The following is a 15,137-nucleotide window of genomic DNA, read 5'->3' as shown; positions in this document are numbered from 1 at the left end:
AACATTACACACTAACTACAGTTAGAAAACACAACATTACACACTAACTACAGTTAGACAACACAACATTACACACTAACTACAGTTAGACAACACAACATTACACACTAACTACAGTCAGAAAACACAACATTACACACTAACTACAGTTAGAAAACACAACATTACACACTAACTACAGTTAGAAAACACAACATTACACACTAACTACAGTTAGAAAACACAACATTACACACTAACTACAGTCAGAAAACACAACATTACACACTAACTACAGTTAGACAACACAACATTACACACTAACTACAGTTAGAAAACACAACATTACACACTAACTACAGTTAGAAAACACAACATTACACACTAACTACAGTTAGACAACACAACATTACACACTAACTACAGTTAGAAAACACAACATTACACACTAACTACAGTTAGACAACACAACATTACACACTAACTACAGTTAGACAACACAACATTACACACTAACTACAGCTAGAAAAGTCAAATCATAATCAAACACCGCTTTAACTCTTTGCTCTGTTGACGTGTAGTTGCCGTGCTTCATCTGTCGTGAGCAGATCCTCTACTTGAGCTGCTCGGCGGCTCCGTCCCTCACGCCCGCGGACGCCACCGCGAAGAAGCATCCGGGCATCAGCGCGCGCGTGACCAGCGCGAGCCACGGCACCGGGTGCGCGAGCAACACCTCGCGCTTCTGCCGGTTCACCGTCCTCACGATCTCCCGCGCCAGACTCCCGGGACTCACGCCGTGGGTGTTCAGTCTGCTGGAGATATCTGCAACACACAGAGTGTGTGTGAACACAGGTATACAGAGGCTAGATGTCTTACGGCGGAGTCTCTAACGGCATCACCGGCGGCCATCTTGTCACAGGCAAGCGTTCTGGCGGGGTCTGTGGTAAGCCATGTTTTTGTAGAAGAAATATCCATATTTATAACTTTATAAACTGTAATCACTGGGTGTAACAGCCATAGATATCCATAATAAAGGCTAGATGTCCTACGGCGGAGTCTCTAAGGGCATCACCAGCGGCCATCTTGTCACCGGCAAGCGTTCTGGCGGGCTCTGTGGTTCCTGATGTAAGGTGAGTGAACACAAATACTCTTATCTCGCTGAAATCTTGACGGATTTACAAACGGTTTGGTTTCTTACAAACGTTATTAACGTGGCTATAATTCTGGATGCTTGAACATGTTGAAATATATAATATTATAATTATTCATAAGTATGCAGTGTCATAACTACATCTCTGACGTTTATAACAAACCAACCCGTTTGAAAATCGGTAGAAAATTTAGCAAGTTATGGTTATTTAAAAAGTACATGCACCATTAAAACACAATGTTACGAGTGAGCGAGCTGACTGTGGCAAGATGGCCGCCGTGTGCGGACGTCGACCTCCATTGGCCAGCAACGCGGACGAGACATCTAGCCTTTATTATGTATATCTATGTGTGTGACGGCAAGAACACCGAACAGGTGTCGCACTTTACCATCTAACCGGACCAGAGGCTTTATGTTTACAGGGTTTTTTTTCTTCAACTGCTTACACACAAAATCATGAGACATAGTTCATTCCAAAACGCAGCCTTCATTTTTATTTCAGTTTTAGTTATTTCATACATCATCATGTTAAACTAAATGAAAATAAGAACTATTTTGATAACTAGATTAAATCAAATGTATTATTTTTATTTTTTCAGTTAATGTGTATATTATTATTTCAAGTAGCAAGTCTTTTCGGTAATTAAAAAAAAATTTGAATCCTTAAATAAGATAAATTTACTCGAGAAGCAACAGTGAATAAGATGTAGACTTATTTTCAGAGAAAGTATCTTTAATATACCTTTTTTCCCAATTTGTTATTGATTAGATTAATGTTTTCCAGGCCGTTAATCGTTTAAACCGTCCCTAAATGTTCTGAACACGATTGTTAATGCTCAAATTTGGTCATGTACCATTTTTTTTGCGATTTGATTAATAAAAAATGTCTTCATTTATTGATTTTTCCAGTTTTTCATGATTTTATGTATATATATATATTGCATATCCATTCAGGAAACCGTGTGTGTGTATATATATATAACACACACATTTTTTCCTGCATACTTCAATGAGAATCATGAATCACTTTTCACTGCAACACTCCGAGATGATCCCTCATATTCTTGTTCACTGGGTTTTTGAAGGTGTGTATCCCACAGAAGGAGCGTGACTCAATTCCTGTTCAGTTTCAGCAAAGGTGCGTCCGGATCCAGGTGTACCCAAGGGTGTGTGCCAGTTCTTACTGTACACACTGAACTACTAACTGCAGTAATTGTGTTCCTGCCTGACAGCGAGTCAGTGCCGGATGCTTTACTCACAGGCCCAGAGGGGGTTGGTGGGCGTGGCTTTAGTGGGCGGGGCGTCGGTGGGCGTGGCGTTAATGAAGGTGTGGCTGATGGTGCTGACGGAGATGCCGTACTCCTCCACCTCCGCTCTCAGACAGTCAAAGAACGCCTGGACCGCATGCTTGGAGGCAGCGTCTAAAACACACATTTGAGCAGAAATCTAAATCGACCATTCTTTTTATTTTTATGGAATATTGCAGTGTCCATTATGAATTATTTATCTGTGCACATCATTAATGTTCTTGGTAATCTTGAATCAGAAAAATAGCGACTTCCCTTCTCTTCTCTGATGATGTGGGCGGGGCAACCTGTCACTCACATGAGATCAGCCAATAGCAAACCACAACCATCCAATCAATTCCACACAGACACAATCAAGTCCCGCCCACATTTGCTCTTGTTCCAGTAGCACTTCACTCGATATACAAGTTTTGATTTTGAATGTCTTTTAATCCAGCTTTTAATGTAGTGTATGTGTGTATGTGGTGTTATTAATCTGCTTTAACACACACATGTGTAAGTTCATAAGTGGACAGCATTGCTGAGTATTTTCTGCTTAAAACTGCAGTGAACCAAAGACAGTCTCAAACACACGGTTTGAAATCGCTGGACGTCACACTACCTTGACCAATCAGATCAACGTGTGATCGTCAACCAGTGGATCTCTGAGTGAGTGAGTGAGTGAGTGAGTGAGTGAGTGGAGGCGGGGCTCATTTGCATATTCATAGAACTGCGCATACTAAATGAGGCAAGGGTGTCGAGTTACATTCAAGATATTTTAAACCATGAAGAATTATTTTCAAGGAAAAAACTTTTAAATATGTAATTTTGGTGATTAAAGATGAGTTTTAAGGGATAAAATGATTGCCTACAGGGGTAAGTAAAGACTCTACATGTATAAACGCATGTGAACGGTGTGTCTGAGCGGTGACTCTTACAGCAGGTCCGGAATGGAAGAGCCAGTTTCCCTTGGATGCTGTTGACCAGCACGAATTGACCCGTCCGTCTCGTGATCATCAACGGCAGGACGCCTGCAAACAAACACAAGCAGCTCTTTATATCGTCCTTTACACCAGTAAACACTGGCCACGGTCCTCGCTCTACACTGGGGAAAAAATCGGTTAAATTTACGGTAAAAAAACGGCAGCTGTGTTTGCCAGAAACTTACCGTAAAAATACGGTAGCAACATTTTAAGTTTTACAGACGTAACTTAAATTTACCGTAAAAATACAGTAGCAACATTTTAGGTTTTACAGACGTAACTTAAATTTACCGTAATAATTTCACTATCTGATATGAAAACCTATTGAAGTACTAATATCTGTTTTGTACCATTGTAATACACTGACAACCACCAATCACAGTGGAGATGAGAGTCACATGATCAATCAAAGCTCATCACAAGCTGCTTTTCCACAAGAAAGTTAATATTAATATATAAAAGCTGCACAGTGTCATTCACACACACACTAAACACCACCATACTGACACTTTTTTAAAATTACGTGTAAATTTAACGGTATTTTACTGTAAAATTGCATTACATGTATATCTATCACTCACCGCAATTAACAGTTTTTCACCGTAGCATTTTTTAAATCCCGATAATGTTTTACAGTACCTTTGGCCAGCGTGATGGGCCCGAAGTAGTTGACGTCCATGACGGCTTTGTCCATCTCCAGGGAGAGGTCCTGCACGGGCGCCTTGACCTTCATGCTGCTGTTGCAGATCAGCACGTCCACACAGCCGTAGCACTCGCAGATCTCCGCGATCGCGTCCGCCAGGCTCTCCGTGTCGATGAAGTCCAGCAGGACCAGCTTCGGGGTGAACGTCTGCGGAGCAGGGAGCATCAGGAAAACTCATTACCTTTGGGGTCAGTAATATGAGAAATAACACTTTTATATATACAATATTACAATAGAAAACAGTTCTCAACATTTCACAATATTACTGTTTTTACTGTATTTCTGATCAAATAAGAGACTTCAGAAGCAGCTTCTTTCAAAAACATTAAAAAAATATTAGCAACCCCGAACTTTTGTACAGTGAATTTATTTTGTATATATAATCTTAATATATTTAATTTATAAATATAAATATACGGTGTATATATATATATACTGAATATACTTGAATTACTTAATATATTTTAATTTATATGTAATTTTCTTTATTATACATATTTAATTAATCATATGTTTAATTAAATATATTAAGTTTACAACACGCTGTTTATAAATTATATATATATATATATATATATATATATATATATATATATATATATATATATATATAGAGAGAGAGAGAGAGAGAGAGAGAGAGAGAGAGAGAGAGAGAGAGAGAGAGAGAGAATTCAACAAACAACAAACTTGTTTCAAGAAAGAAAAAAAGGAAGAAAAAAAATATATATTATAAACCTAAAAAATAAAAATACTTATTTTTGTGAATATTTATATATCTTTACTGGAGCAATATTATTTTCTGGTGCGTTCTTTGATCATATTAGCAGTGAGTGCTTTTGATGATTAATGTCAAGTCATAATTTAATAGGTTTTACTTTTTAATAGCATGTGAAAGTGTAACTGTTGCTCGTGGCATTATGATTTGGGCTATATTAATGGTGTGCATGTTGTTTGTGATGCAGAGGAGAGGAACAGCGTTTCAAGAGACTCGCGGACATTCAGCTGTCAGGAAATCCTGCCATTGTTCGTGACAGAGGAAGAAACGCTGACAGAGACACAGACACGGTTTGAGCTAGAAAACCCTGAAAGTGAACGTGAAGCCGTTTATGTGCTCCGGGTCTGATGTTAAAGGGATAGTTCACCCAAACATGAATATTACCCCATGATTTACTCACCCTGAAGTCATCCTAGGTGTATATGACATTCTTCTGTCAGACAAATACAATCTGAGTTATATTTAAAAATGTTCTGGCTTTTCCAAGCTTTATAATGGCAGTGAATGGCTGTTACTGTTTTGAAGACCATAAAAGTGCATCTGTCCATCATAAAAGTGCATCTGTCAATCATAAAAGTGCATCTGTCCATCATAAAAGTGCATCTATCCATTATAAAAGTGCATCTGTCCATCATAAAAGTGCATCTGTCCATAATAAAAGTGCATCTGTCAATCATAAAAGTGCATCTATCCATCATAAAAGTGCATCTGTCCATCATAAAAGTGCATCTGTCAATCATAAAAGTGCATCTGTCCATCATAAAAGTGCATCTGTCCATCATAAAAGTGCATCTATCCATCATAAAAGTGCATCTGTCCATCATAAAAGTGCATCTATCAATCATAAAAGTGCATCTGTCCATCATAAAAGTGCATCTATCCATCATAAAAGTGCATCTGTTCATCATAAAAGTGCATCTGTTCATCATAAAAGTGCATCTATCCATCATAAAAGTGCATCTGTTCATCATATAAGTGCATCTATCAATCATAAAAGTGCATCTGTCCATCATAAAAGTGCATCCATCCATCATAAAAGTGCATCTGTCCATCATAAAAGTGCATCTATCCATCATAAAAGTGCATCTGTCCATCATAAAAGTGCATCTGTCCATAATAAAAGTGCATCTGTCAATCATAAAAGTGCATCTGTCCATCATAAAAGTGCATCCATCCATCATAAAAGTGCATCTGTTCATCATATAAGTGCATCTATCAATCATAAAAGTGCATCTGTCCATCATAAAAGTGCATCTGTCAATCATAAAAGTGCATCTGTCCATCATAAAAGTGCATCTATCCATTATAAAAGTGCATCTGTCCATCATAAAAGTGCATCTGTCCATAATAAAAGTGCATCTGTCAATCATAAAAGTGCATCTATCCATCATAAAAGTGCATCTGTCCATCATAAAAGTGCATCTGTCAATCATAAAAGTGCATCTGTCCATCATAAAAGTGCATCTGTCCATCATAAAAGTGCATCTATCCATCATAAAAGTGCATCTGTCCATCATAAAAGTGCATCTATCAATCATAAAAGTGCATCTGTCCATCATAAAAGTGCATCTATCCATCATAAAAGTGCATCTGTTCATCATAAAAGTGCATCTGTTCATCATAAAAGTGCATCTATCCATCATAAAAGTGCATCTGTTCATCATATAAGTGCATCTATCAATCATAAAAGTGCATCTGTCCATCATAAAAGTGCATCCATCCATCATAAAAGTGCATCTGTCCATCATAAAAGTGCATCTATCCATCATAAAAGTGCATCTGTCCATCATAAAAGTGCATCCATCCATCATAAAAGTGCATCTGTTCATCATAAAGTGCATCTGTCCATCATAAAGTGCATCTGTCCATCATAAAAGTGCATCCGTCCATCATAAAAGTGCATCCGTCCATCATAAAAGTGCATCTGTCCATCATAAAAGTGCATCTGTCCATCATAAAAGTGCATCTATCCATCATAAAAGTGCATCTGTCCATCATAAAAGTGCATCTGTCCATCATAAAAGTGCATCTGTCCATCATAAAAGTGCGTCTATCCATCATAAAAGTGCGTCTATTCATCATAAAAGTGCATCTATCCATCATAAAAGTGCGTCTATCCATCATAAAAGTGCATCTGTCCATCATAAAAGTGCATCTATCCATCATAAAAGTGCGTCTATCCATCATAAAAGTGCATCTGTCCATCATAAAAGTGCATCTATCCATCATAAAAGTGCATCCGTCCATCATAAAAGTGCATCCGTCCATCATAAAAGTGCATCTGTCCATCATAAAAGTGCATCTATCCATCATAAAAGTGCATCTGTCCATCATAAAAGTGCATCTGTCCATCATAAAAGTGCATCTGTCCATCATAAAAGTGCGTCTATCCATCATAAAAGTGCGTCTATTCATCATAAAAGTGCATCTATCCATCATAAAAGTGCGTCTATCCATCATAAAAGTGCATCTGTCCATCATAAAAGTGCATCTATCCATCATAAAAGTGCGTCTATCCATCATAAAAGTGCATCTGTCCATCATAAAAGTGCATCTGTCCATCATAAAAGTGCATCTATCCATCATAAAAGTGCATCTATCCATCATAAAAGTGCATCTGTCCATCATAAAAGTGCATCTATCCATCATAAAAGTGCGTCTATCCATCATAAAAGTGCATCTGTCCATCATAAAAGTGCATCTATCCATCATAAAAGTGCGTCTATCCATCATAAAAGTGCATCTATCCATCATAAAAGTGCATCTGTCCATCATAAAAGTGCATCTGTCCATCATAAAAGTGCATCTGTCCATCATAAAAGTGCATCTGTCCATCATAAAAGTGCATCTGTCCATCATAAAAGTTCATCTGTCCATCATAAAAGTGCATCTGTCCATCATAAAAGTGCATCTATCCATCATAAAAGTTCATCTGTCCATCATAAAAGTGCATCTGTCCATCATAAAAGTTCATCTGTCCATCATAAAAGTGCATCTGTCCATCATAAAGTGCTCCACAGGCTCCGGGGGTTAATAAAGGCCTTCTGAAGTGAAGCCATGCATTTGTGTAAGAAAAATATCCATATAACTTTATTGACTAAAATAACTAGCTTCCGGCCCAACGAACATACGGATTCCACTTAAGTCCAAGCGCAACTTGGAAGAGCCAGGACATTGTTTAATATAACTCTGATTATTCGTCTGAGAGAAGAATGTCATACACACCTGGGATGGGAGAGTAACTCATGGGGTAATTTTCATCTTTGGGTGAACTGTCCCTTTAAGACTGAGTGGTGTGCTGTTCATACTCACGTTACTGGGGTCTGATCCGCTGCTCAGCGAGTCGTACAGAGACTCGAGCTTGTCCCAGCTGGGCCCGCACAGAACCAGCCTCGCCCCGCCGGCGTGCAGCAGTCTGGCACACTCTGGACAACACACACAATCAGAGGAGAACACACACACACACACTCAAACACTGTGTTGCTGTCTGGGTCTCATTTACTGTAGAGTTCAGATCCATGCATGCCTTACTTTTGTACGTAATATGATCACTGTCTGTCTGCCTGTTCATGTTATTATCCTGATGGTATATTTGTCACTATTATGTAAAGTGTCCTTGGGTTCTTGAAAGTTGCTATATAAATAAAACGTATTATTATAATTTATTTAAAGTCCCACTGAAGTGTCTTGTAATGCACGTCTTTGATGCGTTGACGTAATTTCCACTGGAACAGGAAGCGAAGGCGGGGCATATTGAATGGCTCCTCCCCCTTTTCAAACAGCCAATAGCGTTTAGTTTCCCTCACAGACTGACGGCACCATGGAAGCGAATCCGAGCGCTGATGATACGGACTGTATGCACAGCTGCACTACTTCCTGAACTTTAGCCAGCTCCTCTGTTTCCTGTCTGCCATTGTTGGACAAACTGATTAATCCAGGTGTGCCTGAACAACAACAATAATCCGACACACCTGGATTGATCAGTTTGTCCAATAATGGCAGACAGGAAACAAAGGAGCTGGCTAAAGTTCAGGAAGTAGTGCAGCTGTGCATAAAGTCCATCAACGTACAGTCGAAAATCAGAATAAAACTGGAGCGTTTGAGCAGCGAACACACACATCTAACGCATATTACTCCGTGACGCGTCAACCTTAAGTTTATCCAGCGACGAGAATACTTTCTGTGCGAAACCCCCCCGAAAATAAGGACTTTATTCAACTCTTGATGTTCTGTGTGGGCCTCGAGTGAGTTCACGTAACAGCGCAGCGCTTCTGAGTTGTACGTCAGAACGCAGGCTCACTATTGGCCGACGCTGGTCATGTGACACTGTTTGGTGCTCGAGAACAGCTCTGAACACCTCACATTTTGAACACAACTTGTTTCGATTACTCGCTTTGATTTTCTAAGAGTTTTCGAGTAAAACATGTTTTGGAATATATATATTTCATATGAAAATTTGAAAATAGTATTTCTGTGCATTTTACATCATAATGAACATACAATTCTATAACTTTTTAAATTCACTTTTATAAAAACGTTTTCACTTCAGCAATAATCTGCCGAGTCTCTTCTTTACACAGAGATCAAGCTTCAGACTGTTGCTCTAAAGCATTCAAGATTTATGACCCGTTTCAAATGTAAATTAAATTTTCAGGCCAATGCTCAAAAAGTGAATAAATTGATTATAAATACGGCATAAATACAATTTAGGACAGTAAAATCCCCTAAAAATACAAAACATTAAATAAGAGACATTATCAAACTAAAAGATAGTACATTCATTTCTGAACCGTTTACTTCCAGGTGTAGCAGAATCAGAACTATCAAAAGTCCGTAGTTTAGTTCTGCGGTGAGTAAGAGATTATAGAGCCTCATTACCGCTGCCCATGCCGGACACGGCGTCGGTGATCACCACCACCCGGTTCCTCACGGTGGACTTGGACATGAAGCGCATGATCTCGTTGTAAACGTAGTAAACTCCCGCGAACAGCACGATCAGCAGCGGCAGCACCATGACGGACGGGACCGCCATCTTCTGCAGAACAACAACAACACCCGGATCATCACTGCTCTCGAAACCTGCTCACAGGCCGTTATTGAATAGGCTATAAAAGGTTTGTTTGATTTGCATTATTCACAACTGTATATATATAATATGAATTTGACATTTTATGTTTTAATTATGACTATTTAAGTCATTTTCGACGTTCAAATGTGATAATTATTACTTTTTAAGTCGACTTTTTTCCCATAATGACTTTCATAATTGTGACTTTTTATGTCATAATTTCACTTTTCATCTCATAATATGACCTATAATATCATAATAATATTAACATATAATATTAAGTCATATTACATAGCAAGTCGTAATTTCTCATAATTCTGACTTTACAAGCATTACTTTCTACTTTTTGTGACATAATTTCGACTTGTATATATCATAATTTACTTTTTAAGTCTTAATATTGACTTTTTGTCTTGTAATTATGACAGAATTATATCATTTAGATTTTTTTATGTCACAATTCTGACTTTTTAAGTAATTCTTTCTACTTTTTTATGTCATAATTTTGACTTTTATATGCCATAACTGTCTGTTTAAGTTATACTTTTTATGGAGATCTGTATATATATATATATATATATATATATATATATATATATATAATTTTTTTTTACTCCAGATCCCATCTTAATGTATATTTCTCTGAATCTTATTTCTTTTGGTAAATCATAATTATGACTATTATTTATGATAATACACTAAGACAAAAGGTCATAAAAGTCACGACTTTTATCATAATCAGGACATAAAAATTATAACTTAAACAGACAGTTATGGCATAAAAAAGTAAAAATTATGACATAAAAAGTCAAAATTATTTCATAAAAAAGTAAAAAGAATTACTTAAAAAGTCAGAATTATGACATAAAAAAATCTAAATGGTATAATTATGTCATAATTACGAGACAAAAAGTCAATATTAAGACTTAAAAGGTAAATTATGACATGCAAGTCGAAATTATGTCACAAAAAGCAAAAAGTAATGCTTGTAAAGTCAGAATTATGAGAAATTATGAGTAATATGACTTAATATTATATGTTAATATTATTATGACTTAAGTCATATTATGAGATGAAAAGTGAAATTATGACATAAAAAGTCAAAATTATTACATTTTAAGTCATTATGGGATAAAAAGTAATAATTATCATGTTTGAACGTCGAAAATTACTTAAATTGTCATAATTAAAACATAAAATGTCAAATTCATGTAATGGAAAGTCAAAATTATGAAATATAGCCCAATGAAAGGTGTGAACATTATTTCAAAAGAGATAGTTCATAATTTGTTCAGTTTTAGCCTGTATGACTTTCCTTCTTTGTACTTAAAAAGTCCTCAATCACGGTTGACTTTCAGTGCATCTTTTGTCATAATCACGTCAAAGTTGAAAGATATTCAGTATTATTATTGATTTGATTGCACTATTGGATGAAAACAAAACTTGAACTGAATCACTTTTGTTTAAAGCGTTAACTAATGGCTTGACTAAAGTGGTAACAAGTTAACAATAAGGTTCATTGGTTAATTCAATTAAAGCATTAATCATACATTCACTAACATGAACTAACAATGAGCAATACATTTGTTACTGTATTTATTAATCTTTGTTAATGTTAATAATAATAATCCAGCTGTTCATTGTGTGTTCATGTTAGTTCACAGTGCAGTAACTGTTAACTAATAAAGTATTAGTAAATGTTGAAATGAATATGAACTAAGATTAATAAATGCTGTAGAAGTATTGTTTATTATTAGTTAATGTTAACTAATGAACCTTACTGTATGTTACCACTAAAGTTAATGGCGTTTTGTTTCTGTCTCATGCATTATTATATAAACTACACAATTCTGTGCCTCTAAACATGAAATGCTTTTGTTTTGAGAAATGATTGTTAAACTGAACAGTATAAATGTGATCATGTATATACAGTAACATGTGTCGGTGTGTGTGTGAGGACATGCTCTATAAATACCCCACTGCACCGGACACACAGAAGCTCATATTTGGACATGCAGAGGAGAGCCGATGTTCCTCTCGTCGCACGCCGTGATTTAACCAACAAGATGCACTTCAACACAACATGTCCCAGTCATATAATATATATACAGTGTCAAACGCAGGGAGCCTCGCAGGCCACCGTAATCTGTGTTATTTCCAGTGTACTTACAGTGTGTGTGAAGAGTTAAGCCTGCAGTGTTCTGTGTAAATGTGTGTTCTCCTTCTCAACAGAGACTGAAGCCTGTCGTCCTCCGCTCATGCAGCCGGAAACTCGTCTTTTAATAGCTCGTGTGTGTGTGTGTGTGTGTGTGTGTGTGTGTGTGTGTGTGTGTGTACACTGAAGGCATGTGGAGAGGCATGCATCTCACACACACTCTGACTTCATGAAGAAATACATTATGTCAAGCTGTCCTTCAACATTTACTAGGGTTATGGTTAGGAGTTTAGGGTTAGTTGTGTTACATTTTTATTTATAATGCATATGTAAAATATTGTTAAAATGCATATATATTAATTATATATATATATATATATATATATATATATATATTATACTAGGTTACAAAGGATTGTCAAGTCAAACACCTTTTCCCAGCAAAATATATTCTTGAATGGAACTCAATAAAGATCAAACCATTATAAAAATGAATTTAATTTATTTATTTTTGGTTGTGAAAATGCATGCATTAAATACTTTATTATAATAAATATTTAATCAAATATTACAATGTATTGAAATGACTGATGTGAATGTGTTATCTGAAGCTTTGCGAAAAAACATTTGTAGGCCTTAATAGAAAATAAAAGGTTTCCAGTTTTTATTTGCATAATTGTATATTATTTTTAATTTTTTACTCCAGATCCCATCTTAACGTTTATTCCTCTGAATTTTACACTTTGGTAAATCATAATTATCACACACTAAGACATCATTATGAGACAAAAAGTTGAAATGAGCTACAGGTATGCCTTAAATAGTCCTAATTATAACATAAAAAGTAATAATGATATAAAGCGAAGTCAATATTATGAGACAAAAATTTAATATTAGCTACAGGTATGACTTAAAAAGTCAATCATGACATAAAATTATGACAAAAAGTAGAAATGATGACTAAAAAGAGTCATAATTATGTAAAAAAAATATGAGACAAAAATTATGACATAAAAAATCGAAATTATATAATACTGGTATAATTATGAGACAAAAAGTCAAAATTATGACTTAAAAAAGTCAATTATGACACAAAAGTCAAAATTATGTGACAGAAAGTATGACTTAAAAAGTCATAATTATGACATAAAATTATGACAAAAAGTAGAAATGATGACTAAAAAGAGTCATAATTATGTCAAAACATATTAGACAAAAATTATGACATAAAAAATCTAAATTATATAATACTGGTATAATTATGAGACAAAAGTCAAAATTATGACTTAAAAAAGTAAATTATGACAAAAAGTCGAAATTGTGAAGTATTATTATGACAAGTCATATTACGAGATAAAAAGTGAAATTATGACATAAAAAGTAAAAATGATGAAATACTAAGTTATTATGAGAAAAAAGTCGACTTAAAATGTCCTATTTATCACAATTGAAAGTCGAAACTATGACTTAAATAGTCCTATTCATAACATAAAAAGTTAAAAATGATACAATGCAAGGTTAAAATTAGACATTATTTCGAAATTATGACAAAAAGTAGAAATTATGACTTAAAGAGTCATTATTGTAAAAACTGACTTGCTAATGTAAATTCATGAGATGTAAAGTGAAATTATGACAAAATAAAAAGATATAATTTTGACATATTTCGATTTTTTTTACATTGACATTTAGGATTTAGTATATCATAGTTTCAGCGTTTCCCCTCATAATTTAAATGTTTATGTAATTATCATGACTTCTGTACGCTCACTCAGTAGTGGCCACAGGGTGGATATCTCGAGATCAGTCCTGCTCTCGCGCTCCCAACTCTCGCGAGATCAGAAGAAATTCCAGCAGCGGCTCGCGACCTCCCTCCATTGGGAAAGCTCGAGCGCGGCTGAGGGGAGAGAAAACAGACCCTGTTCGCCCTGGAAAACCCTTTAAACCAGGCGTTTATCGCAGATCATGGAGCCGTAACGTCTGAGAGAAGACATGTACGGAACCGGAGGAGGATAAAATGTCAGGTTCCCCGAACAGAGGGATTTTTAAAGCTCCGCTAAACGAGCTGCGGGAGAGGCTTGATTAGCGAGCTAACGTTAACTGACGCTAACTAACGTTAAACTTCGAGCCGGAGAGAGAATTTGCCTTTGGGATTAAAAACCAGGATATACCTCCAGTTTTTCCATTTTTTTTCATCACCTCCTAGAAGATCCCGTTTAATTTTCCCTGAGGAACACGTGAAATAATCGCTTTGTTTACCGCTTGCACAATTCCAGCATTGATTCGCGCAGAAATGAGATTAGAGAGTCGCTTTGTGAGGCAGGCCATGAACTCAACCACATCATTAACTAGAGATCTGCTTATATAAACTACACACTAGTCCGCAAAGAAAGGAGATATCGAGGTGGAAAAAAAGCTGCTGATCATGTTCTGCGCGTCAAGAATCGGATGAAAGAGCATCGGGATTATTACCGTCTTCGCTGTTGGGATTCTGAGACACACACACACACACACACACACACAGAGGAATACGATGTCGAGTACGAAGGAAAACACGTGTAGGAAATTTCAAGCGAACATTTTCAACAAAAGCAAGTGTCAGAACTGCTTCAAGCCTCGAGAACTGCATCTGCTGACGGACCAGGATCTCAATCAGGTGTGAACGCGCTTCAGTCACTCGCCTCACTTCGAATTCCTTCCAGCGAATTATGGAAGCCCATATTAGTCAATAGTTTATAATTATGACAAAAAAGGTGAAATTGTGACATGCTTCGTTATGATTAGGAGATGAAAATTCGAAATGGTTACATACGAAATCGAAATTAAACTGATTTTTAAATTTTATTCTCATAATTATGATTTAGTATGACAATTTAGATTTGTTATAATTTCATCTCTTAATTATGACATAGATGAAAATTCGAAATGGTTAGAAAATCGAAATTCACATAAATTGAATTCATGACTTTGATCTCAATTTCAAATTGATTCTCATGACTTGATTCTAATCGTAATTTGGACTTTTATCTAAATTATTT

General features: G+C 36.1%; 2 protein-coding genes across 8 annotated transcripts in view; one reads left to right on the top strand and one right to left on the bottom strand.

The window, feature by feature from the left end:
• dhrs7cb (dehydrogenase/reductase (SDR family) member 7Cb) overlaps positions 1-12,244 on the bottom strand; it is a 13,207-nt gene extending 963 nt beyond the window's left edge. The window contains exons 1-7 of one of the 2 annotated variants that reach the window (XR_013795616.1): positions 12,115-12,244; positions 9,755-9,911; positions 8,189-8,301; positions 4,038-4,248; positions 3,354-3,446; positions 2,389-2,550; positions 459-801 (exon numbers count right to left, since the gene is read on the bottom strand). Coding sequence is in view for 1 of the 2 variants with exons in the window: in XM_079594898.1 (XP_079451024.1) it covers positions 593-801; positions 2,389-2,550; positions 3,354-3,446; positions 4,038-4,248; positions 8,189-8,301; positions 9,755-9,908 (942 nt within the window). In the remaining variant the exon portion in view is untranslated. Of the gene's footprint in view, positions 802-2,388; positions 2,551-3,353; positions 3,447-4,037; positions 4,249-8,188; positions 8,302-9,754; positions 9,912-12,114 lie in introns of both variants that reach the window. The other variant, XM_079594898.1, reaches the window with a different exon arrangement.
• A 1,616-nt stretch (positions 12,245-13,860) lies between these two features.
• The window catches only part of LOC306989317 (myosin phosphatase Rho interacting protein), a 66,568-nt gene continuing 65,291 nt past the window's right edge, over positions 13,861-15,137 (top strand). For 5 of the 6 annotated variants that reach the window (XM_079594894.1, XM_079594895.1, XM_079594893.1 and 2 more), the window contains exon 1: positions 13,861-14,755. In XM_079594894.1, the coding sequence (XP_079451020.1) occupies positions 14,633-14,755 (123 nt within the window). In that variant the 5' untranslated portion in view covers positions 13,861-14,632. The remainder of the gene's footprint in view (positions 14,756-15,137) is intronic. The other variant, XM_079594897.1, reaches the window with a different exon arrangement.

This window comes from Phoxinus phoxinus (genome assembly GCF_949152265.1).
Source record: "Phoxinus phoxinus genome assembly, chromosome: 21".
Lineage (NCBI taxonomy): Eukaryota > Metazoa > Chordata > Actinopteri > Cypriniformes > Leuciscidae > Phoxinus > Phoxinus phoxinus.
Note: the sequence above shows the minus strand (reverse complement) of the source record. Positions and strands in the feature narration are given on the sequence as shown.